This window comes from Eublepharis macularius, chromosome 11, assembly GCF_028583425.1.
Source record: "Eublepharis macularius isolate TG4126 chromosome 11, MPM_Emac_v1.0, whole genome shotgun sequence".
NCBI classification, from domain to species: Eukaryota; Metazoa; Chordata; class Lepidosauria; order Squamata; family Eublepharidae; genus Eublepharis; species Eublepharis macularius.
This window is the reverse complement of record NC_072800.1, coordinates 59,445,493-59,471,561: the sequence shown is the minus strand read 5'-3', so window position 1 is coordinate 59,471,561 and position 26,069 is coordinate 59,445,493. Positions and strand designations below refer to the sequence as shown.

Genomic DNA, 26,069 nt, shown 5'->3' with positions numbered 1-26,069 from the left:
AAGGGAGAGGTGCAGCTTTGGATATGACTGCAGCTCTGGATAAGAGCAAAATCTGTAGTCAGGCTTTTTATCTGCGGCTATTAGTTAGGATTTGGGGGTGAGGGTAGGGTAGAAAACGTGGTTTAAAGACATAAATAAGCACCCAGTGGAGGGTCTGTCAGAAGCCACGGCTCACCAGACTCACTTGTGGGCCCAGGTTACTGATGGTGGGCAGCCACCAGCAGCAACCCGGGCTTCCTGAGGTGAGCTTGCAGTCAATCACTTCAAATTCCTTGGCCATCCAATCAGGAACAACTGAGGGGGTGCGAGTGGGATGGGACCTGGCTTCGGACCCAAGGGACAAAGTTTCCCCTCCAGCCTGGCAGCTGTATATTTAGGACACTGCTGGCCCCGCCTCCCCTGAACTTTGCTTCTGCCAGCGGAGCCCTGCCTGAAGGAAAAGCATTCTCCTCTCAGCATCTGTGTTGATAATTTAGGCTAAGGTTCAAGTAGTGACCTCCCAGTGGGGAAAAAGCACAACTCTGGAGAGTGAAGTTGCAAGCCAGTTGTACGTTTCTTACTGTTTATTCCACACTAAATTTTTAACTTGTTTATATACTTTAACTTTTGTAAATAAATCTTTAGTTGTTCGGTTCCATCTGTGTCCTGTCTATCAAATCAAAATGGCTGTGGGAAAGGGGTTTCTAACTACTTCACAATTAAGTACCACATTGTTTGGATCACATATAAGAACCTTTTAGGGAACACAAAACTTACATATTACAATCCAATTAATAAAAGCTTGTGTCCCCCTTTTTATTGATATTGTGGTGGCTGGGGTTTAAATGGAAGCAGAGTGTGGGGGAAATTAGATATCATTCAGTCCAGATAGTTTTTTACCTTAGAGGTCTCCCCCTCAACTACCTTCTTCTCCTTCCCCCATCACTTCAGGGCTGCACAACAAATAAAATCAGTGGCAGCCCAAGCCGTGCAGTCACAATACATGGTAAGAAGTGACAGTCAGGCAGCTACCACTATGGGGGTACTTTTCATGTCACATTTTTTTTACCTTACAAGTCATGATGCTTCTCATTGGGGCTTACTCCCAGGAAAGTGTTCTGAGGATTGTACTGTTCTTGGGTCAGTCTTTCTCAGCTTAAAAACCTACCTCATAGGGGGTTTTTTGTGGATAAAATGAAAGAACGCAAAGCCATGTTCCTAAGTTCCTTATAGGAAAGGTGGCATAAATATATAACGTATTTTAGTTATTTATCTCAGTTTGATATCTTCTATATTTTGATATACAGTTAAAAATGCAGGGGAAAGAAAACTTTACAATTTCTGACTTTTTTGTTGTTATTGTTGTTGGTTTATTTTTGCTGCTGTCTTAATAGCAATACCAGGCATCATTCCTACGTTAACAAACCTTTCCTGCTAAAAGCTTCCAATCTAGCATACCAATTCTAAATTTTGAGCAAATACAAATTTCAAACAAACATTGCATTTAGTCAGCGGTGTCCTAAAAAATGCGACATGGTAACATATTCTTCAGAACTTGCCAAATTCACTTACTATTGAGCCTGGCTCTCCAATTCCAGTAGGTCCTGGAGGCCCCGTTCTTCCTTCCTGACCTCTCTCACCCTTATAAAAAATATAATGGAAACATTTACTGTTGTTCAGCATACTAAGTTGGGAGCAGAAAGAAATCAGTAGAGTAGAGTAGAGTAGAATAGAGTAGAGTAGAGTAGAGAATCAGGCAACCAAAGGAAAGAAATAATACAATAACAGGTAGCATTAAAATCACACCAATATACTTTTGGATAGACTGAATTATAAACTCAGTTTATGCTCAGTTGCATTGAAATGAACTCCACTATACATAATGGGATTTACTTCTGAGTAAACATGGACTGTAGTATTTATCATGGGTTGAATCCAATGCTTAAGTGAGGAATCTACCAATGGAAGGAATTTTCCTACGATGGAAGATACTTTACAGTGGAAGGAAATCATTGAATCCAAAGTAATGAGACACATTTTAATTGTGTGTATATTTAAGACTTGTATCATTTTTTATTTCACTGTTTAGCCGAGTCTTTGACCTAGCCAATGTGCCTTCATAACAGATTTTCAGCTCCTCCATTTCTCCTCCATATAGACAGACAGATTAGTGAGCTCATAAACGAGTTCTAAGATCTCATGTTTTCACACAATACATAAAATATTCAGGGTTACAAGGCATGTTGTCTCTCTGTTCTGGCCACTTTTAAAAATCAAAGTTACAGAACATAAACCTCTGAAGAATTAATTCCAGATATACTGGTTATGTACACTGATTTACCACAGGAAGTAACAAGTTAAAGTCATTAACCCTTTCATGGCAGTGTTTCAATAAAATCTTGTGGGAACAAATGTAGCTCCAGAAGGCACATAATTCCTATATTAATTCCCTATGCGGACCCCAGCTGTTGCCATTCATGGGCTGAGATGGTTGTTCAATGGAATCTTCCTTTCCTCCATTGCCCTTTGTACTCCTACAGTATACAAAGATGATGTGCATACATCATTGATCATGCACGCAATTGACTAGAGCAGTTGATTGTTCCCTAAACAACAGTGCATATTTCAGCATTTCTGTTTTTTTTTAAAGAAACAAAAATAGATCATTTAAAATAGTAACATGCAAAAAAAAATGTTCTGTATACATCAGTCCTGTAACTCCATGATAATTATGAGGGGTATAAACACCATTGCGAATGAAAATATGACATTGTTGTAGATTCTCTATGTTACCTTAGGTCCTGGATAGCCAATTCCAGGGACTCCTGGAGGACCATAAGGGCCTGTTAGGCCTGTCTCCCCCTTAAAAGAAACATAAATAAATGAATTTCACTGGCATTGAGCATGACATTCTAGTTGACAGAAATTAGAATACTTCCTCTGTATTAGGTTTCCAGTTTACATCCTCATCAGGCTTATTTGGTGTTAGAGCTGCCAGGTCCCCCAGTGGTGGTGGGGGATCTCCCACTCCCTGCCACTGCCCCCCTTTTCTACTCACCTGGCTGATGGAGGAAAAGGTGGGGAAACAGGCCTCCCGGGTGCACTCCTGGCACAGCGCTACAATGTCAATCCCAGGAGTGCCATCATGGTGCAGGCCCCGGGAGCTTCGCACCAGGCCAGTTTGGGCCCCAAATGGGCCAATTCTTCAGAATTTAGATTTTTTAGAATCAACCCTGATTCAGATTCTTGACATTAAGATGAATATCAGCACCACTTCTTTTCCCTGTGATCTGCTTCCATATGCACAGGCGGTGAAGTTATTCCATATCTTGTCCTATTTTTTGCTTACCTTTCTTTTTTTTTTCATGAAAAGAAGAACTTCATTGGTTAGGCACTAACCTTCAAAGTTCCAGTTCCTAAGTATGTTGAACATGAGACCAGAGTGATATAGCCCTATGCCATGCATCCTATAATCTAAGACGTGTGCATCCTCCTAGCAGAGGTTTATATACTGCTGTAAGCAAACTGCAAGGAGCCCCGTGGTGCAGAGTGGTAAGCTGCAGTGCTGCAGTCCAAGCTCTGCTCACAACCTCAGTTCGATGCTAGCGGAAGCCGGGTTCAGGTAGCTGGCTCAAGGTTGACTTAGCCTTCCATCCTTCCGAGGTCAGTAAAATGAGTACCCAGTTTCCTGGGGGTAAAGTGCAGACGACTGGGGAAGGCAATGGCAAACCACCCCATAAAAAGTCTGCCAAGAAAACGTCGTGATGCGACGTCCCCCCATGGGTCAGTAATGACTCGGTGCTTGCACAGGGGACTACCTTTACTTTTACCTTTAACCAAACTGACTGCATACTTAGTTGGGATCCTAAGTTCCATCATGACTATCTAGGAAGGGTAGGAAGCAAAGGGTCAGTTATGTTTTCCTCTTACTGAGAACTAAATAAAAATGTATGCCATGTCTAATGCTGACAATAGGGCAGCACTGGGAATGGTTCTATGGTTGAGAGAATTTATGATGCTTATTAAGCCTCACCCAACAAGCCCCGAGTCATGCTGAATTCTGGCCCCTATGCCAGTATCTCCGTGCAAGTGCTAAAGTTAATCTGATATGAAATCATGCTGGCATTGTGATGATGTAGCTTCAAGATTTACCAGTGTAGGGGCTTTGTTGCAGTCCTGAAACTTTCCAAAGAGTTTTTAGAACTGCACCTTTAAAATATGATCATTTTAATCCTACATTGTGCCCATCATCTGCACCTTCCCAGACAGTTTGCATTACCTAAGTGACTTCTAGATGGGGGCAGCAGCAAGTGGCATGAGAGCAGGCAAGAATGCCACCTACACACCCCACTCCCATACCACTTGTTGCAGGCGAGTGCTAAATGGGGGGGGGAGAGCGGGGAGGGGGCACGGTGACAAGAAACACTCAGACACAGTGCTGGAGGTAAAGAGGCCACAACTTTATTGAGATTACAGCTCAGGGAGCAAAGGCGCGCATAGGGCACAGATCCGGGCATCGGCTGACCCGCCTGCCAAGCCGATGAACCACCCACCCCCTCAGACCCCTGCTGAGGGGGGGAACCATGGGATGACAGTCAGTGGGATGCCAGGTGGGTGTACACCCCTGTGTGGATCATCCCCTGTCACCTGGGAGTGAGGCGGACTGACAGCCCCCGTCTGGGCATGCACCGGCCATTCCTCACTCCCCAGACCCCTTATGGGGATCCCCATAATAGGGAAACTGAGCCTGAGGGCCCTGTTTCCCCCCAAACGGATCGGTGCCCAATGCCCCAATCCGCAGCCTGCGCAGTCCAAAGTTGTGACAAAAGGGAGGGCTGGGCGGGATGCCGCCACGGGCCAAGTGCTGAGGGGTGGGGATCAGCCACCTGACCAGGGGCCCACGCCGGATGTGCCTGGGTGGAGTTACCTGGTCCCTGGACACTCCCCACCCCTCCCCAACATGGCGGCCCCCATGCCGCCTCCCCGCTCGCCTCCCCCCGCATCGCCTGCAACTCAGGCCCCCAGGTGAGTCTGGGAGCTGTTATTTGCTGCACCCTCCCCTGCACCCTTCCCCTTTTCCTCCACTGCATCTGGGCAAAAGCACAGATGCAACGGGCCTCTTGCCCAGCCCCCTGCAGCCTAGCAACCCCTTCCCCTTCTTTTCTGTATCCCAGCTAAACCATGCTGCAAGGCTACAGTTTGGTTCAGTTGTGGAGGGGGGGCACTTAAATGGGAGAGAGGAATTGTGGAGATTAGTTCTACCATCCTTGAGGTGAAGCTCAGCTCTACCTCCTCTATAGCTTCTCCCCTTCCCTGGTTCCACTCCCTCCCCAATAGTAGATGTGGGTGAAGTGATTGCTTTACCTGCAGCCATCCCACAGGTCCTTCTTTTAAAGTAGATCAAAGGAGGTTTTGCTTTAAGAGGTTTTAAAGAGAAAAGCTCTTAGAGGACCATATGAGCACAACATCATGTAGACACTGAAAATCAAATGTTCCATACAAGCAAGATACTCCATACTCTACATAGTTATGTTCATTTTGCTCATACCTGGGAATCTTTGGACTATTTCAGAACTCACCCTTGATCCAGATCAAATGGATATTTTAAGTGTTGTCCTATAGTATTTCATACGTTGCATCTCTGTAGAATCTTTTCTTTACACTTGGTTAAAGCCTCTTATGAACAAAATGAGATTTTAAAGATCCTACAGGTTCTGCAAGTTACTTTGAGGATATTAATATGTTAATGTTGACTAGAAATTTTTATTTCCCATCAGCAGGAAGTATAAGAGAAGCCAAGAATAACATAAGAATACTTATGTAGTTTCTAATCTTGGCCGAATTTCTACTGTAAATACTGTAATATGATAGGATTCATGTAACAAGGCCGTATAAAGGCACCACAAATAATATTTCTTATAAAGAAAATATTATCTAGATTTTTTTCTCACCTAACCAAAAATATCCCATTTGAAATTTTTTGCTAGTGAACCAAATAGGAGGTTTTTTTTAAAATTAACATGCACTGCAGATGATAAATAATAATTCCACATTATGGATAATGGATAAAAACTATAATGCTAAATCATGCAGAGCTGCAATAGGCAGCCTCCTATATAGGTAGATTCTCCGAGCTGAGGAGGAGCCTTTACATAATTAATTCCTCGCAATGCACCGTCATGCACACAACTGAGTCCCATCATCTCATGGTCTTGAAATTATCATCTTAGCCCAATTAAATGGGATTCTCCTTCACTGACTTTTTCTTACCATGACAAATATTTGCTGAATGGCAGAAACGGCACTTTTAAACAGTGGAAGCATAAAACAAAGCCAGTTTGGGATTTGGTACAATTTATTCGAATCTTTTCAGCATCCCTCTAATTCTAGGATCCAAAGCATAATTATAGTCTTCTTCGGACTATATCCTAAAAGCCAACATCCAAAATCTCTCAGCTGACACAGGATGTTCACTTGGTGTTGGGTTTGGCAATTTCTCTATAAAGCTGGTTTCCTGCTTTCCACATGGTTGCCCTACTTCATAGACTTTTTCAAGAGTTTGTACAAGATATCATCTAGAACAGTCAACACAATAAGAATATTTCCTAATGTTAAACACTGGCTTGTTCTAGTTTTTTGGGGGGAAGGAGGGGTAATGCCCATATATGTATGTCCAGGCTACTGGCCAACCCATGGAGGTCAGATAATTTCAGAAGATTTTTCTCAGCTGCATAAAACACACTCAATTAGTCTCTTTCAAGTAACTACTGGGATTCTTACCAAATGTTTAACAGCTGTTAATACAGCTAGCATATATATCACCATGGTCATTTTTCTGTATTAAGCTGAAAGACTAAATTGTGACAACTATTTTTGTGAAGGTCCCCCCACCCCTTTTTGTAAGCCACTTTAGAGGAAATATCTACATTTTAACTATGACAGAAGTGGGTGATATCTGGCATTGTCCACAATTCTCCATTGCACAAAATTAGAAATCAAAGAATGATGTCATTTCATATTTTCGCAGTATCCTTCCAGTTCTCAGAGTTACTGAGACAAAATTGAAAATAGCAACAAATAGCAAATTGAAAATAGCATCAGGAACATAACTTCTCACTATCCCAGAAGTCAAGCAGAAAGGCATGGAAGGCTTGTCTGGGCCCCTTCACACCACTCCTGTTTGGTCAGTATGGTATCGTTCTTTTTAGTGTGCACCATGTCAAAATGCATCGGGACTAATGAGTGCTGGCACTTTCATCACCGATGCCATCATTGGTGACATCACAGTTCCAGCCCTTTCTTTTGTTTCTTTCCTTTTTTTTTTTTGCACATGTTGAATCAATGCATCGCTGGAATGCTGGATTAATCTATTTCCTGGATTTCTCCCTCTCAACCCATTGATGCATCGATTCTACGCTGGACTTAAAAAAAAAATTTAAATTGGGTGGAAAGAAAAATGGAGAGGGAAGGGGGGAGGAATGGAAAGGAGGGGGAGGGAGTGGCTGGATGGACAACAGTGGCCAATCACAATGAAGTGGGCTGGCACAGGGTGGGAGGGGGGCAGAAGAGGATGGAAGGCTAAAAGATGGGATAGTGTGCATGGAGAAACAGCAGAGTTGGAAATGGATTTTTTTTTTAAAGTTGGGGTATAAGTGCTCCCAGGAAAGCCTTGGAAAAGCTGCATATTAGCCGGAGTGACTACTCATGGTGGCAAATTGGGTACAGATGGTCACGAAAAAAATATTGCAATATGGGAACTGAACAGTGAAATTGGCCCGTGCAGAAGGGGTTGAAAATTGTAAAGAATCACAAACAAATAAAGAAGTTGTTCAGCCTTCTTTGGAACATGTGTGCTCTAGATACCTTGAAAAGCAATCCTAAGCAGGCCTGCCTAGAATAGGTCTGTTTGAAAGGCCTTACTCTCAGTAAAGTGTTCTTAGGCTTGCAGTATACATGATCTGCAGGACATGTTAGTCGTCGCCTGCTGAGTCTTTCTAGCATTTGATAAGCAAAGGTAGACTGACTTCGAACAGATTTTTTGTAGTGCTTAGCAAACCATGGTGCTGTGCAAAAAGTTTTTTAAAAAAATCACCAGGAAGAGAAAACCAGTGGCAGATGGCTGAAGGGGAGGGTGACAAAAACTGGGCAATTGGATGGGTTGGAAAGGGGCAAAAAGAGCAGAACAGAAAGGCTAAAGTGGGGCTGACTGAGGGGAAAGGGGATTTCCTCTCTCTCACTTGTCCTCGCAGGTCTCCCACTTGAATTCTAGAAATGCATGGGATGCTCATAAGGAGCTGTCTCCGGCACAGAAGTGATCGAGGAAGTCCTTGCTAAGTAGCATGTCCCATAAGTACAGTGAAGCATTTGAAGGCCTATCAGAGCTTTTGGACATGGTCAAGCATCTGCAAAAGTTTCTGATGTTCAGGAATGGAGCTACTCTATCCTGCATGCCAACCTCCTCTCCTTAAAGTTTCCAGCCACCTCACCCCAATCACCTGCTTATCTTTTCCACAAACACTTATTCCTCATCTCTGCAGCAACAAAGCTTTTGACTTTGACAAACAATTCAGATACCTTGTGTCAAAGTTAGAAATGCAAATTATACAAGGTGGCACAAAATAAGAAAATTTGCTTTAATTATAATGATTTGCACAGTTTACTTTTGTTACAGAATATCTGGTTTCTCAAAATGTAACTCTTCATTAGAGTGGGAACATCTGTGGTTATAAATACGCCCTGGCATCATGAAAATAGATCTTATTTCTTTCTGCCTTCTTTCTGTCCTTAAGGACAATGCAATGGAATGACAGTTCTGTGTGCCATATTTTGTGCTCCAGTTGAAAAACCAGCTATAGCTTCTGCAGAGCCCCATTAATTCTGCCATTTTTTCAGCTGTACAACTACAGAAACATCTTCCATGGAAAGTGAATTGCTCTACTGGCATTATCCTCAGAACAGACTTCTTATTTATACTGTTGGAAAGAGTGGCCATCATATAAATAACTGCCAGACTTTGAGTTCATTCATAAGCGTCTGGAAACTTCATTTAAAAAGAGTAGCTGGACAATCTTTCTATAAAGATAACAGAATTTGGAGAGGCCACCAAGTGTCTATCTACCATAGTACTCATAAGGAAAAAGTCACTGACCTTTTCTAGCTGAATGGGTTTTTATTGAGTTGTAAACAACCATTCATTTTATTGGGTAACTTCCTCCCAAGCAAGTTCTTTCCTCTGAAATTTAAATAATGCAGAGATGCGAGCCTCAGTCTGGATCTCGCTAATTAAAACAGTTGGCTTCTGTTGTGCAGTTGAGAGACTATACAGCATAAACAATGGAGTTATACAAACATAAATAAAGGCTTGCCAAGTCTTTATTGAGGATAAAAAAGTATTAGAAGAGTCTGCTTTATTCTTCAGAGCCAAATTGACTTCAGTAAGCTAAAAGTTGCAAAGTTTGTCTTCATTGAGCTAATAAACAAGTATAATTTGGCACGGTGGCTAACAATTTCAGTAAGCCAGAGCCAGTTTGGTGTAATGGTTAAGAGTGGCAGGACTCTAATCTGGAGAACCAGGATTGATTCTCCACTCCTCCACTTGTAGCCAGCTGGGTGACCTTGAGTCAGTCACAGCTCTCTCAGAACTCTCTCAGCCCTATCCACCTCACAGGGTGATTATTGTGAGGATAATAATAACACACTTTGTAAACCGCTCTGAGTGTGGCATTAAGTTGTCCTAAAGGGCGGTATATAATTTGAATTTTATTGTTATTTAAAAAACCACAATTAATTTTAATGATGAAGCCATTGACCAAGACCAACGTAGCTTTTCCACAGCACTGGAGGTACTCTCATATACTATTGTGCTAGCAGCTCTTTATAATCTTCCCAAGTGGAGAGCAGAGGAGCTAAAAAAAAAAAAAGGTTTCCACTCTTGACCTGGGTTCAATAAGGGCCTGCTGATATTAATGCTTTGTACATAGTTGAGTCAGCATCAACCAATTTTTCCAACCATGTTGGCACCTGTCATAGGAGGGGTGGGGGCGTTAAGGCCCTGCCCCTCCTTCAATCTGATCTCTGGTACCTGCCAGGGGCAGGGCCCACAAGGCCTTTTTAAAAAGAGAAAGGTTCTCTAGGCACCTTCTTCTTGTTCCTGGTCCATGGCTCTCTACTGTACAGCCTGTGAACAGAAGCCAGGCGCCTCCCTCAGCCTTCCTCCTGATCCCTTTTGAAGGCAAGCTACATGTGCCTCCCTGGCTACTTCCAAGCCACATTGCATATGCTCTTTCTAGAGTTTCAAACCTCTAGGTAAAGCCAGGCGATCTCCCACAATTACAATTTATCTCCGGATGACAAAGATCAGGGCTGTTTTCACACGCTTGTAAACCCTCTGGAAAATTGTGCAAAACTCACAGCACGACGGTGTCTTCATAGCAAGATTTCCCATCATGATCCCATTTAATGCCGCAATGACATCAGAAATTGTGCCATTAAATGGGACCATTAAATGGGACCATGACAGGAAATCACGCTATGAAGACACCGTTGTGCTGTGAGTTTTGAGCGATTTTCTGGAGGTTATAGACGTGTGAAAATGGCCCAGAATCCCTGGCTGCTTTGTAGCTTGGACTCTATATATTATAACTAGCTGAGGTCCCTCCCCTTCTCAAATTCCACCCCATCTAGGTGCTACCCCCAAATATCCAGGAATTTTCCAACCCAGAATTGGCTCCTTCCTTTCTTCAGATCTCTCACAAGGCTTTATGTTGTCACCAAGAAGAGCTGTTGTTCAAAAATGTACCACCCCACTCTTTCAGTTGCTTTGCTTCACTCCCCCACAAACATAAATGTTAACATTTTCTTTTCCATTCAAACATATTTCCCGAGTGTTTGTTGCACAAACGAAAGAGTGTGTTGTGCACAAAGTGCAAGCAAAAGTTGTAAACACAGGACAGAAGATTTTTGCAATACTTTATATGCAGACAAAGCTGAAAATTCTACAAATGCAGGTCAGCCCTCACCCCTTTTTTTTCTTTCCGGCATGAAAGACTGAAAAATTGGTTTGTAGAAAAGATGGCAAACAAAGAATGACAAAAAATTAAGGGGAGGGAAAAGTGGATGGGAGGCCAAGATTCCGAAACTGTTTAGTGTTCCAAACATTTTCCACATATAATGCAGTTCCTGTGTATTTTCAAATGTTCTGATTGCCCCAGAAACACAGCCAGGATGTTTCACACAATGCACACCCACATCTAAGGCAATAGAAGCTGCATTCATTAGACTCCCACTGACTTGACAGTCAACTGTAAAATAGTGTCATTGACACCATCCCTTATCTTTATCAAAGTTAGCTGCCAAATGCTCAAATAGACAAGAGCAACATCATAATTACTATAAATTAGGTATAGTGTGCCAATGCTTGGTGATAAGGGTGGGGGAAACTTCCTGAATTCACTACTCTAGTCAGCCGCACATCACTGTGTGAGTGAAACCTTTGTAAATGATTTGTATGACCTTGCTGTAAGAAAGTGCTACAAATGGTTTTTTTGTCTGTGCATTCTTTGACAAAGATATGAATTGAAACGGGACCAATAACGATCTAGATAACCCATCAGAACAAAACCAGAACCGAGAAGATTATTCTTCAGTCAGGACTCTTCACAGTCACTTGAAATTGCCTCCATTTGAGAGAGCATTTTGGGCTCTCACATATGGTTTGGATATTGAGTGCTTGAATCTTTGGACGTTATTTATACTGGTACATGCTGGCTTCATTGGTGCTAATTGATGTGTATACATTTGCACTTTAATATGAATGTGCAATATGGAATATATTTATGTTTACAGTAGCACTTTAGCAACAGCACTTTACGTATACTCAAGTATGGGGTCCTTTAAGTACAGCACCTATTTGAATGATTACTCCAACTTGGTGTTGACAGTCATATAATTCTGTTAGCCTTCATTGTCTAAGGTTAAAAAATATATAAATATTCATTAAATTGTTGTATGTATAAGTTTCATTGCGTACGTAACGCTCATTAGTAAGTTTACACGGGTATTGTTGTTTGATTCTGTGGATGTGTATCGCATTACTCTCTTCGCTTGGATAAGAGTGGCAACTGGCAGGAGGGTTAGGGGCAGGAAAATGTTGTCAAACTAAATTGTAAAAAACTGATGGCATTGCAGTAGAAATGGCGTACTTTATCTGCAATCTAGTCTAGTATGGATAATTAGGTGGGTAGCCATGTTGGTCTGCAGTAGAACAGCAGGATTTTAGTCTAATGGCACCTTAGAGACCAACAAGATTTTCAGAGTGTAATCTTTCAAGACTCGTTTCTGAAGCAGGGAGCTCACACTCTCGAAAGCTTACACTCTGAAAATCTTGTTGGTCTCTAAGTTGCCACTAGACTAAAATCCTGCCAGTCTAGAATGATGTCACAAATCTATACTTAACAGAGACTCCACATTAGCAGGGACAGGGTCAGATGGTGCAAAGGTGCTGCCTTGTACAGCTGTTTGGGATACTTTTCCGTTTATTCAGTCTGAGGACGGGGACAGGATCCTTAGAAGTTTGAAGCCGATCACCTGCTTGTGTGATCCTTTCCTACAGCTGTCAGGCTTCCCACTATATTTCAAGGCAGCCTTGTTTGCCCACTGCTGCTCCAAGGCAGTGGAATTTTTTTTAAAAGCCAGCAACATTGGCTACAATGTGATGTCACTTCCAGAGAAAACCCAGGCATGGTATAAGGTAGCTCTAGGAATTGCCAGAAACTCTAAGGTTTTATTTTCTGGCAGCTCCTAGAGCCAGCCTGTCACTTCCATTTTTTCCTTAGAAGTGATGGCATGGCATAGCTGATATCACTCACCCACCCACCCCCATTTTCCTGCCCCTAACCCTCCTGCCAGTTGCCAGTGTTAGCCTGGCAAACCTACCCTTGCGCTTCCTAGGCTGACTGGGTCTGAGAGGGAGTCAATGCACCCTTGAGAGAGAGGGTGGCAGCCTCAGGCTCTGATGCATCCACTTCTACCCTGGACCCAGGAGATCTCTATAAATATTTACTAGTCTCAAATGTTCCATTTTTGATCCAGGTGACTGAAGAGGTGGTGGTTGGACAACTTTCAGCTTTCCTGAATGAAGAGGATTGTTTGGATTCTTTCTGGTTTCAGGCCTGGAGTGCTTTTTATCAGCTTTGACTAGTTAACCAACTGCAGCCTTTTTAGGCAGAAAAGATCTGGCAACTGTGTGCTTGCCCTGGTTGCATCTGTATTAGATTACTCCGTGGGGCTGTTCTCCAAAGTGTGCAGAAACTTCAATTGGTGCAGAATGCCGCAGCCAGGATGTTGACTGGAATGGGTCATAGGGACCATATTACTCCAGTCATGACCTATATACACAGGCTCCCAATCTGTTTCCAGGCGCAATTCAAGATGCTGGAGTAGACCTTTAAAACTGTATATGGTTTGGGACCAATATACCTGAAGAACCACTTACTTATGAACCTATCTTCTATGGCCCTGCTTCAGGTGTCCCACCTTCTGAGATGAGTTGGTTGCAACCCAGGAGAGGACACCGAAACTCTGGAACTCTCTCCCCAAGGAGACTTGACTGCCCCATTCTGTTGCCACCTTCTACCAGCAGGTGAAGACTTTTTTGTTTTATTTGGCATTATCTCAGTCATCCCTCCTTCCTGTCCTGTTTTAATTGTTGTTTTTATGTTTTTGTATTTGTATTTTAGCTCTGGCTTTAATTGTTTAAATGATGTAGTTTTTTTGGTCTTGATAGTTTTTAAGATGTGGGTTTTATCATGTACGTTTTTAATTTGTTAGCCACTTCGGGGACCCTTTAGAGGGCAGAAAGGTGGGATATAAATTTTATTAAATAAATAAATAAATCTTAAAGCAATATTGTCAGCCACAAAATTAGCTTCCAACTGAAAATAGTACATAATAGTACTACCTTGAATGAAACCAGTATAGATACTCTCTATTAAATCATGTTGTATGGCTAGTCTGTTGATGTCCTCCAAGTCGAACCATTTCTTTATTTATCTCTGCTCTATGAATACAAGTTCTGCAGCTGAAAGGGTTTTACTTTGAACTGGAATGCCCTGTCATATGACATGCCAATGGTCATGGCTTCGATGTAAGAGTTTGGGTGGTTTAACTTCCTTCTTCTGCCAGATGTAGCAAAATTTGGCATGAGTACACAGTAAAAGGTGCAGCATCTACAAACAGATAATCAACCCACTGCAAGACGGAAGGACTCAACTCACACAGCTGAACTCATAATAACTACTGGATTCACTAAAAGAAAACAAAGTAGGAGGGATGCAATGTTTTTCAAAAACTGGAGCGTGTTCATTCAAATGAATGTACTGTATCTTGTCTCAGGCACAGATTATAGTATGAAAATATACATGATGTATCTTAACCACTGAAAAACATCTAGCCATGTAAATGATGGCTAAATGGTTAAGGTGCACATGGAATTTTTCAGTTACCCCTCTTTAGACAGCAGCTCCCCACTAAGTTAGCGCTCATATAAAATTATGTATCAGTATATCTTACCTTCCTTCCTTGAATACCTTTTGGACCAGGTTCACCAGGAGGGCCAGCAATTCCCTTTAGCAAAATACCAAAGACAAGAATGTGATTTCTCCCAATGGACACACAAAGAGTAACTTTGTGCAATCTCAACAACAAAAAAGCAACTTCTACAAACGTGAAGTGAATCTTTCCAATAAAATAAGAGGCAGTATTCTGTACTTTCATTTTTATTGTTTTTTAATTCAATGCTCCTTTCCTGCTATTCTGACAGCCCTATGTAATTCCCTAATCTATTAATTTTAAAATGAAATTATGACTTTATTTATATGCAAGTTAATCTCCAGAATAGGAATAAATGGATTTTTGCTCATTTTCTTGTTCTAGAATTTCATACTGTGCTGCAGTCTACTGCTTTCATTAAGAAAATTTCTGAAGTTAATTTCCAAAGTGAAGTATGTACACTATGCTGCATCTTTCAGTCCCTCTTGTTTATTTAATAATGATAACAGTGTGCTTATATACTGCTCTTCTAGATAGATTAGTGCCCCACTCAGAGTGGTAAAAAAATCAGTGTTACTATCATCCCCACAATACAGCTTGTGGGGGATTTCATGGAATCTAAAGACCTGAGTAACTCTGTTCAGGGAAACACTACTATGACTCAAGTACCATGTTTTACTAGTACAGCTATTCTAAAATATAAGACTGATATGAAAACAAGACTCTATTTGTAGTAAAAAGATGCCAGGTCATAGTAGAAACTCTGTCTGTAGACAACGAATTTGCAAGTAGGTGGTTCCCTGCTTAGGGAAAGGCAATTTGGGCATGGTCAGAGGGCTCCTTTTTCAGCCAGAACTATCCTTGTACACTCATGCTCTTAACAGTGCAAGAATAAGGCTCTGGGGAGCAATATCAGCTTCTGAAACACTTTCTGTGGCTTGATACCAGCAAGCCTTGAAACCCATTCAGAAAGTGCCAGCACTGTACAAATGCCCAGAAGTCACAATTCCTTCCCCAAGATAACAATTTAATTTGCAAACCAATTTGTAGCAACAGAGTTATAGATTTGGGGCTGAAACTGAACATGAGTCAAAGAAGAATCTGTTTCCAGGAACAATTCAAGTCAATATTTCATAGATGATAAAACTAAAACCTATACCTTGCTTAGGATACAACTGTATAATAATAAAAATGCTATCATCAGTTGTCAAAAGCACTGAGAAAATCCTTTTAAAATTTCCCCTGATGTATACACAGGATGCTTCTGTAGCATATGGTTTTCTACCCTGGGAACTCCTCTCAGTCACAAGGAAATATTTATAGAGAAATGTTAGACATTTTCCTGCTGGCTCAAAGACTAAGGAATTGGCACTAGGGTCAGCCGTTCCACTGAGAAAGGCAAAAACATGTTCTCACAGTTCTGCTTCAAGCTGTGCACTGTGGTGCAGAACAAGACGCTGAACTCTTGAATAAGTGACAACCAAGAAAATGAAAGCAGGTTCCCTTGAGAGCAATAATTATAAAACATAATAACAGAAGGACAGCTGTACTGCCCAAGAACAGAACAGCACAAAGCTCACTGTTGCATGAGTTCCTAGGATACTAGAGTCCTAAGGCTGCCACATTGCTATATAAAAAGACAAGAGCACTGGAGGATTAAACCCTCTCGCCCAGCATCCTTTTGCCACTAGAGGAAGGCTAGATGCCTCCAGGAAGCAGAGCATGAAGACCCTCTCCTGCTCTTGGTCCCCTCATCTGATATTCAGTCTGCCTCTAAACAATAAAGTGTAATTTAGTTATTATCAGAAATATTGATTTAGATAATCAATCACTCTTCTGCTGAAACATCTCTACTGCAACAAATAATAGGGCCTCCAAGAGTCAGAGCTGCCAAAAAAAATATTATAATCCCTGTGAACACAGTCAAAACATTAACAACACTTTCCAAGGTTATCATAAAGTGCAAGTTGCTTAGAAAAGTGAAGTTATATAAATACAATCAAATATCCAGCAGCCACTTGATAGTCCAATATCACAATGGATCGTAAATACAATTTACACAGACTTCATACAATAAATGCTCAATAAATATACAATAAATAATACACCTTCAATAAATATTCAATAAATAGTAAAACTAGAATAAATAGGAATAAATAGAAGGTACTTCAGGTCCTTAAAAGCCAGCATGTAAAGTGCAACCTCAGTCCATATACTCCCGGACCCAGAGTATCAATAGTCGATAGTAAATATACAACTTCATTGCAAGGTGGGCAAGATGGTCAATTTCACAAGGTAAGTATAGATAATCTCTTTATTGCACTAATCTTGTGTTTTCTTTTTCTTTCAGGATAAATCCAAGATCTTGCTCCCAAACCTTGAGCCAATCGTCTGCCCCTCAGGGATGACACGGGGTGCAGCAACTCCCAAGAAGTCCCGACAGGCTGCTAGCTCGGATTCTGTTTCATATATATATTCTTTTTCAAGGAATTACTTTTCTGGTCCAATAAGTCAGTCTGTTACACTGAGCGTGGAGGGCAATCTCAACTCCCCTCTGTCTGGAGATCAGGGGGCGGGGCCACCAGCCATGTGACCATTTTCAAGAGGTTCCGGAACTACGTTCCCCCTGAAAAAAAGCCCTGCTGTAGACTATGGGAAGTGTTCACAGCAGCAGTGAGAAGGAACCAGGAAATCACCCTCCACATACACACCTGGAAGCAACCAAAGGCACACTGCGCTGAACCACTTAACTGAACTGCAAGACTCACAAAACTGAATGCTTCTATACACCAAAAAATTCCCTCAAGATCCATGCCAGGGAGAATGCTAGGCTAGAAACTTTCTCCTGGACATCTCATATTCAGTATGGAACAAATGTATTGTATAAAGACTATTTAATCGTGTGTGCCCCTCTCTGTGGTCTGAGGGACGTCTCAGTTACTTGTGTGATCCAGGAGATACATGATTGGATCTCCCTGTGTTTTTATTTTGACTTAAACTAGCCATGTATCTTTGAACTGGATCAGAGGAATAGTGTTAAATGAGAGGATTTTTAAAAAACCCTTTCCATCCTGTACTATTTTCCCTGATTTAAGTTTCCCCTTCTCAAAGTTGCTGGTGGCTCCACAGCAAGAAGAGAAATCCTCCTCCTTGCAAAGGGGTGTTAAATTAGAGAAACAATGTAGTGGGGAGGGATTAAGCTCTTCTCCCTCTAGAACCCCTTCTGCAAACCTTCTAACAGCAGGGTCAAATCCACATTACTCATTCTAAGTCGCATGTTCCCCGCATTCCCCACGCAATCCCAAGTGCCGGTCACATTACCTCATTAAACAGACGCATTTCATTTGCATTTCTCCTGAATATGTGGTCACAGGTTTTCAACGGGAGTTTCACGGTGGCCGTGAACGGGCCAATGTGCAATTTACGTGGTTTTTTTAAAAACCACCCCCCCTTCCTGTCTCTCCGGCCGTTCTGAGAGTTCCTATTGGCTGATTCAACTTGCAAGTGCTCCGTAGTCTGCAAAAGACTGTTTTTGACTTCATAGCATTGGATTTATTGATTATGCTGTTTCTGAATCAAATCTGGTCGTTTGAAAAATCATTTTGGGGTGAATCCATCCTCAGAATGGACTCGCGAAACTTCCTTTTTAACTGTTTTTTATTTTTTTTTATTTTATATTACTGTAATATTGAAATTATGAAATATCGAAATAATGACACTCCAAGGAAGTGAAACTTCAGTAAAATTCAGGCACTGAACTGTCCTGCATAGGAAATGCCCACGAAAGCTTCCCACAAGCTTCCAAATTTCCAAAAAAGAAACGAGAGAGAGCCATCAGTGCTGTCAGTGGGGGAAAGAGAGGCATCATTATATTCAATGATGTTTCTTTATAAGGCAAGATCGAAATAATGGAAAAGTGCACTCAAAAAAATAAAAAAATATGGGTGGGAAAAAAGGTCCCGCCCAAAAAAGCGGTTTTCGAGCGGCCGTGTGACCGGAGGGACGCGCGAGAAAGACAGATTGGAAGCAGGAATGTGAACGAAGAGGAAAAAATCGCGGATTGGAGGCAAACGGAAGATATCCGATAAACATGCGGGTAATGGGTGAATGTGGATTCGACTCAGCTTTTAAAAAACAGTGGGATATCTCATTCAGTCACAGATCAACCTCATCTTGTATCACTGGGCTCTGAAATGGTACAGTCCAGACATAGCCAATTAGCTCCACAAGAGGCAATACTATTAAACAGACTTACCTGAGGGCCTCTTGGTCCCTTTGGGCCAAATGGACCTTCCTCCCCCTGTGCAAATGAAATAGCAAAAATGTAAATATTTAACAAATTCTAATTCAAATAGTATAGCTCTACAGTAGTACTCAGAAAGTGCAGCTGGGATCACTTGCCTCAGCATGCTCCTGGGCCATTAGAAGCTGCAATCTCCCCCAGCATGCTACACTTGCACTCAAAACTGATTTATCTGTCATGATATATATGGAAATTCATGTCACCTACAGGTGCATGCAAGCATGCAAGCATGCACGTGCGTGTGCGTGTGTGAGAATGGTCAGTCAGGGAACTGATAGCACCCCTAGGAAATTAAAATCTGGAGTTTCTTGGTAGAAATCCTGACCAGGTTAATTAGAAAGGGGGATAACTACTGTTAGAGATTCCTTTATTCATAAACCAGTATATAAGTTATACTGATATCTTTGATACAACACACACATATACATATATGATATTTTCTTTCCCATCCCTATTGTTATGCTCAGGAATTTAGGCTGCGGTCTATATGTCCTGTCCTGTCCTGGATAGCCTAGGCAAGCCCAATCTCATCAGATCTCAAAAGCTAAGCAAGGTTAGCTTTGGTTACTAATTGAATGGCAGACTTCCAACGAAGACCAGGGTTGCAGAGCAGGCAATGTCAAACCATCTATGTTAGTCTCTTGCCATGAAAACCCTCCAAAGGTTGCCATAAGTCAACTATGACTAGATGGCACCCTCCACCACCACCTATATATATATACTCACTTCACATGAGAACTCAGAGCACACCATGGCTGCAGTTTCCATTTACAAAACATTTGTTCCAGCATCTCACCTGCTTTTGCCCCCAGTAAGCATGTGCAGAAGTGGGCAGCAGGTCTTTTCCAATCTGGAAATTCCATACAGGAATATTTCTTCCAGAACCAGAACACTTTATGGAATAAATTACTGGGGAGGTAGGGGAGGGAAGAAATGCAAAAATCATAATGGGCCTCTGGAGTGGGTGGACACACTTTCTCCTTTAGTCACTTCTTCTTACTACTTGGAGGGAAAGCACCAGTCAGTTCTATCTCCAAGACAACAAAACTATTAATAGAAATAAATAGTTTTAAGCTTGATCTCCGTAGACTTGTATACATGATCCATATCTGAAATGAATTCAAGAGATCAGCAGCTACTTGCATTATGAGATATTGAGAAACCCAGACTTTTGAGCAGTGTGAAACAGCAGTAAACACTGCTGAACTCTGTGCTGTAAAGCAATCTTTTTTATTTAAGGAAGGAAGGAAGGAAGGAAGGAAGGAAGGAAGGAAGGAAGGAAGGAAGGAAGGAAGGAAGGAAGGAAGGAAGGTAGGTTGTGTCAGGAGGACACAACAGTGCAGTCAATGATACTGCAATGCCCATCTGTCCAGATTGCAAATGAGAGTCTGAATATTGAGATTGCGTTCTGGATCTTTTGCTCTGCAATGTGTGTTCCCAGGTCTAGCCATTTTCCATTGGCCTGATCTCTGCCATTCTGATTCATGTTTGGCCATGTCTTTTCATCTCCTTTTGCAAGTGGGAATCCTGTGGGTGATGAGAAACTTTGGCCCTTCAAGTGTTTAATCCATTATGGCTTCTAATCCTTTACAGATGTCTAATGGTTTTTTCATCCTTGCCCTTAATGAAAACTGAGTGACAGACAAGCTCTTTCCTTACATTTCTGCAATCTTGGCGTATGGTTTCTACGTCCAATTTTCCTGCCAGCTGCTCCCTCATTTTCTTTTATCTTCACACACACACACATTTCATACTCTCCTTCTACCTCATCATGTACTGCTAGAGTAAACTAACACCACTGACGTGCTGGCTAAGAATTTGACAGTTCACACTGATTCCTTTTTAGCAACCCACATAATTTTAGAATGAGAGTATTTTGGGTGGTAGTGCAGTTTTGGCCCTAAAACCTAGGTATATCGAACCCAACAGGCTGTCTGCAACAGTGGCTGACACAACAGAACATTTTCAGGGAGTTGTAAATAGTTTGAGAATTGTAAGTAGTTTGGATTTCCCATATCGTGTGTATATCCTTTAATTCACTAATCAATAGGTTTTGCAGGGAGTTTTGAAACAATACAAAACCCTGCAAAACCTAGAAACAAAAGCAGGAAGAGGGCACACACTGTAATCATCTCTCTTTCAGTCTGCGTTGGGAACAAAATCATAGCTCTCCAGCCAGGGTCTCATATCCCTACAGCACCAGGGTTACAGCATGGGAATGAATTGAGACCTGATGGTAATTTCACAGGATGGCATCTGTAGCTAGCATCTCATTGCTGGATTTGCAGAATATTATCCTTTCTGTAATCTCTAGCTACTATAAACACTTCTGCATGGTGCTTCCACTAAAAATGGTTTTGAAGCCTCAGCTGGCACACAATCCTAACACCACCACCCCAACCTCCTAAATGATACATTCAATCAATACTTTGATAGATGTACTGGCTGCTTTCTAGTTTCTAAGTCCAATTCAAGGTGTGCAATGTGCATAGGTCTAAGATGTCTACCACATGATCTCCACAGGGACTTGCAGACTTATGCCAGGTGCAAGTGCCTCATGACGAGAACTCAGAAGCACTGCAAGGACCCAATTTGTATCAGAACTGCAGAATAGAAGGAGAGGCTCCTGCCTTTCTCTGTGTACTGTTTTCCTGACTTGAAGTGGCCCTGAGGTATGTTTTTTGTTCCTTGGGGAGAGTTGCATGTGCTGCATGTGTAGCATGCCAGAGGCACTGATTCAGATCTGGGAAATGGAACAGGGGGAAGGCAAAGTCTCTCGTCCCATCATGCACAGTCACTATCTGAAGCAGACTCCTGTGGCATTTCTGAACTGAGTTTCCCCTGGAAATTCTCAGTTGAAATTCTGTTGCAAATCCCCATGGCAATCACATAGTAGATGTAACATGTAGTTTGGCCCCTACTTACCTATATAGCCTGGGCTCCTCATTTCCAAGGAAAGACCTCTGCCTAAGTGAGCCTACCCATTTTTGAGATCAGCAGGAAGATTTTGCCAGGATGTTCCTCATACAAGACATAGCTAGATCTTTCCCACCATCACCTCAGAAGTCAATTTACATATCTTGCAGAAGCACATTAAAGGTATAGTTATAAAAAAAGATAACTGATGAGTGTTTTATGAATTTTTTTTCAAGTTGGTACACTTACTGTTTTATTTCTCTGACTTTTTAGGTTTTAGTGCACCAATTGATATAAATTATAATTAATGTTATTTATACTGAATTCACTTTTCAGATGTTCGCTTAATAAAACTTGAGTCCAGTGGCACCATAAAGACCAACAAAATGTATTATGACATTGTCCAGGGTCGGCAGCCCCTCTCCCCAGACTTAGCTCCCTGGCCCGGCAGAGGGCCTGAGGAGAGAGCTGACACTGCAGCAGGGCACAAGGTGGCCCCCAGAGAAGCGGAGAGGCTGGCAGTGTCCCCCCAATATGCCAGCAGGGCTGGCGGCAGGGGCCAGAGCAGGCTTGGAGCCAGCCCTGGCCCAAGGACAGTGGGCAGAGGCTGCCATAATGGCCAGACTGGCCTGAAAGACACAGCGGGACTGAAGCAAATGGCCCATGAGGCAATGTGGCTCGCAACAAGCTGGCCAGCAGCTGCATGACTCAGGGGGATCCCCAAAACTGCAGCCGGGCTTGCAGAGCTAGAGGGAGGTGTCAGCACTGCAGCTGGGCCAGCAGGGATCCCAGGCCCAGCAGAACCCAAGAAGCAACCTGCCCCATCCCTATGGCTGTAGTCCCACTGGTGCTGGCAGGGCCCAGTCAGCCCCACCCTGCAGAGGAGCAGGAACACCCAGAGGAGGAACCCTGAGCAGGGAGATGCAGAGGGAGGCTCTTCCAAGGGCCAGCATGGCTGGCAATCACCAGGGGGGAGGGGAGGGGCAGGAGTGTAGGGGATAAGTTGGATCAGGGGGTGGGGACAACCACCAGAAAAGCCCCATAAAAGCGGGAGATGCAGGGAGGCCGGTGAGGAGGAGTAGCTGGGAAGACAGGTGAGAGGCAGGAACAGAGAGAGAACAAGTAGAGCATGTCAAGCCAGAGAGCCAGAAGACCTGTCAGCCTGGCAGGGGGAGAGAGAGGACTGAGGGTGCTGTAAACCCCTCTCCTCTCCTCATTTCTGAGGCCCACCCTGAGCCAGCAAGAGAGGGAGGCCAACCTGGCAGGAGCGCCCCCTTCTGGTTCCGACGACCGGGTAGGGGAGTCCCACAGACATAAAAATATGGATTGCATTGCCCCTGCTAAGGATAATGTATAAACATGTGACATTTTCCATATTTTAATGGAGTAAAAAAGGTGTTTGTCTTTACGGTGCCACTGGAGCATCTTAAGTTTGTTTGCTTCTACAAACTAACATGGCTATTCATCAGATTTTGTTTTAGATTCTAATATCTTTTTCTGCTAATGGAAAGGGTGTGTGTGTAATTTTTACTGATTTTCTACTCTCACTATAGCCCCTTACTTCAACCCCCATGATGTTCCATGATGTTATAACAAAACTGAGGGGCTATAGAAGAAGGGAGGAGGTGGGAAAGTTGCCATGTATGTAGCACATCTCCACTCACACTGCATAGGATCAAAGCAAACATTTTCCAGATCTTCAAGGGCTTCCACCCACAAACTACAATTTTCTAGCCTCCCCTTCCCATGGCAGCCTGAAATGACCCCCCCCCCATCTGTTCGCAGAAGTCCGCTCTCTTCCAGGAACAGGATTTGGGGGATTATTTTGGACTGCTGTAGGAAGTGGAAGGCAGGAAAATAATGCTGCATGGGTGGGAGTCTTTGGACCCACAGAAACATTAGTCTGTATCTAAACTTCTCCCTAATTATCCTGTCCTTCCTATTTTATCCTCACAATAATACTGCAAAGTAAGATAGGCTGTCTGCTCTTGTACGGTTCAAATCCCTGATCTGCCATGGAAGCTTGCTGAGTGACTTTGGGACAGTCATACGCTCTCAACCTACCCTGCCTAACTCACAGGATAGACATGAGGATAAATGGAAAAGAATGGTATGAGCTGATTTGGGTCCCCATTAGAGATCAGCACGAACCGAAAAAAACTTGAACTATGTGGTTTGTGGTTCATCAAATTTCACGATCCACAAACCACTAACTTTCATGAACCTGCCCCAGTTCACGAACCAGTTCGTTTGGTTCGTGAAAACGTCAGCAAATTGTCACTTCCAGGTCAGCAGAAGGTCACTTCCGGGTCAGCAGAAGGTCTGCAGGAAGTCCATTCCCTGTTCCCTAGGAAACTGATTGATCGGCACCAGGCTGTGTGCAGTGATGAGCCAAAAAACAAACCAAACGAACCAGCCTAAAGTTTGTGGCAGTTCATCAGAAATGGGATCTGATGGGATTCGGTTTCATTTTCCCGGCCATGTCGGACGCTCCTCTCCGCAGGTCCGGGAGGAAGCGCCCGAGCAGCCTGACCGGGTGGTTGACCTGCGAGGGTTAACCCCCAGGACTCCCAGGTAGGGGGTCAGGGTCCGGAGCGCTGCGGGAAGAGCCCCCTGAAGTCGATCCAGGGGGTAAATAGCCTGTCTGCTCCTATGGAGGCCAGCAGACTTGCGCAGCACATCGCGTGCTGCCGGGCCATGGAGAACGGCAACAAGCAGATTTAAGGTGAAAGCCTGTAAGTAAGCAGATCCCTTCTGTTACTTTAAGCGTATGCGAAGGATTGGTGAGAGTTGAAGCTTAAGAAGGTTCGGATATCTTCCCCTTCATTGAGTTTTGGAACTTAGTTGGCGGACTCCCCCCCCCAAGATGGCGACCAAAAAGCAGAGCCTGCTGTGGGCAAATTGGTTTTGGCTGCGTTGTAGGGGAAGGGAGAGACTCTTGAAGAGGTGGTTAAACGGTCGGTCGTTGAAGCTATGAAGCCCTTTGTTGATAGGCTAAATGAAATCGGACAAAGGGTTGGTTCAGTTGAAAACGAAGTGAAAACCACTAAAGATGTAGCGCTCGAGGCAGAGAAATCTGCTCGTGAAAATGCAACACTCATGAGAGCTACAAACAAAGAAGTAAAGCTTTTGGAGAATCAATTGATAGGACTACAAGTGGATCGTGCTCAGACGGTATTGCGTTTACAGAATGTGAAGGAGGAGGAAAGTGAAAATGTAAAGGATCTGGTGTCGGAACTTTTGGCGTCATTCGCAAAGGCAACTAAAGAAGAGTTAAAAAGCGATATTCTGGAAGTCTGTCGGACATCTTCAAAATATGCAACGAAGCGTCAGCTGCCTCGTGAGATTATTATTGACTTTTCATCTAAGAAGACTCGGGACACCATTTTATATAATTCGACTAACGTGGACTTGGACTTTCTTGGCAACAAGGTTAAGATATTGAAGGACGTTCCATTTCTAGCTCAGAAAAGAAGATTCAAATACAAAAGGTTTGCAGCTCTTCTGAGAAAGCGTGATATAAAATACAAATGGTTATTTCCGGAAGGCATCTGGTTTAGATATAAAGACCAAACCTACAAGATAATATCGGAAGTACAGCTGAGGGATTTTGTGCTTAATCATCAAGAGTTCGAGCAAGAAGAAGATCCAGAATCTGAAGGGGGGAGTGGGGAGGAGGGAGTGAGTACAGCTATTGTAGCTGTTCAAAGAGAACTGAGACCGAGACGCAGGGGGGGGGAAGAAGACCTGATCCTGACTGTAGTTCGTATCTTATAAGATCTACCAATCTAATAGCATATTAGAAAGTTTAACTTTAAATAATTGTATTATGAAGGGAATTCAATACTTGTAGTTGTAGTCTGTGTTCTTATGTTGTTTTTTCCCTTCCCCCTTGTTTCCTTTTTCCTTTTTTTGTTTGTAGTTTTGATGTTAGTAATTAAAATTAAAAAAAATAAAAAAAGAAAAGAAAAAGAAATGGAATCTGATGAACCACTGGTTCGCGAACCATGAACCAGCCTGATTCGTCATGAATTTTGGTTCGTATTTTGGTTCGTGCCCATCTCTAGTCCCCATTAGGGGAAAAGGTGGGGTGTAAATGAGGTAAATAAATAAAGCTTCATAACTGTTAGGGATTTGAACTTTTGTCTCACATATCATAGTTTAATACTCTAACCATGCCAGTACACTTAACAGATTTTTTCTAGGTGACCTGAGATGGGGATTGGGATACATGAAGGCTGCCTGTTCACACAGAGTGGGCATTGCCTGGTTCATCTCAGAGAATCAAATTGATCTACTATTTCCTAGTGGATTTTTTTTCTTT

The 26,069-nt window shown here is 42.7% G+C and overlaps 1 protein-coding gene across 1 annotated transcript in view; it reads right to left on the bottom strand.

Annotated features, from left to right (window-relative positions):
- The window catches only part of COL28A1 (collagen type XXVIII alpha 1 chain), a 100,911-nt gene that overhangs the window by 55,258 nt on the left and 19,584 nt on the right, over positions 1-26,069 (bottom strand). The window contains exons 10-13 of the mRNA XM_054991253.1: positions 18,782-18,826; positions 14,548-14,601; positions 2,773-2,841; positions 1,552-1,620 (exon numbers count right to left, since the gene is read on the bottom strand). Of these exons, the coding sequence (XP_054847228.1) occupies positions 1,552-1,620; positions 2,773-2,841; positions 14,548-14,601; positions 18,782-18,826 (237 nt within the window). The remainder of the gene's footprint in view (positions 1-1,551; positions 1,621-2,772; positions 2,842-14,547; positions 14,602-18,781; positions 18,827-26,069) is intronic.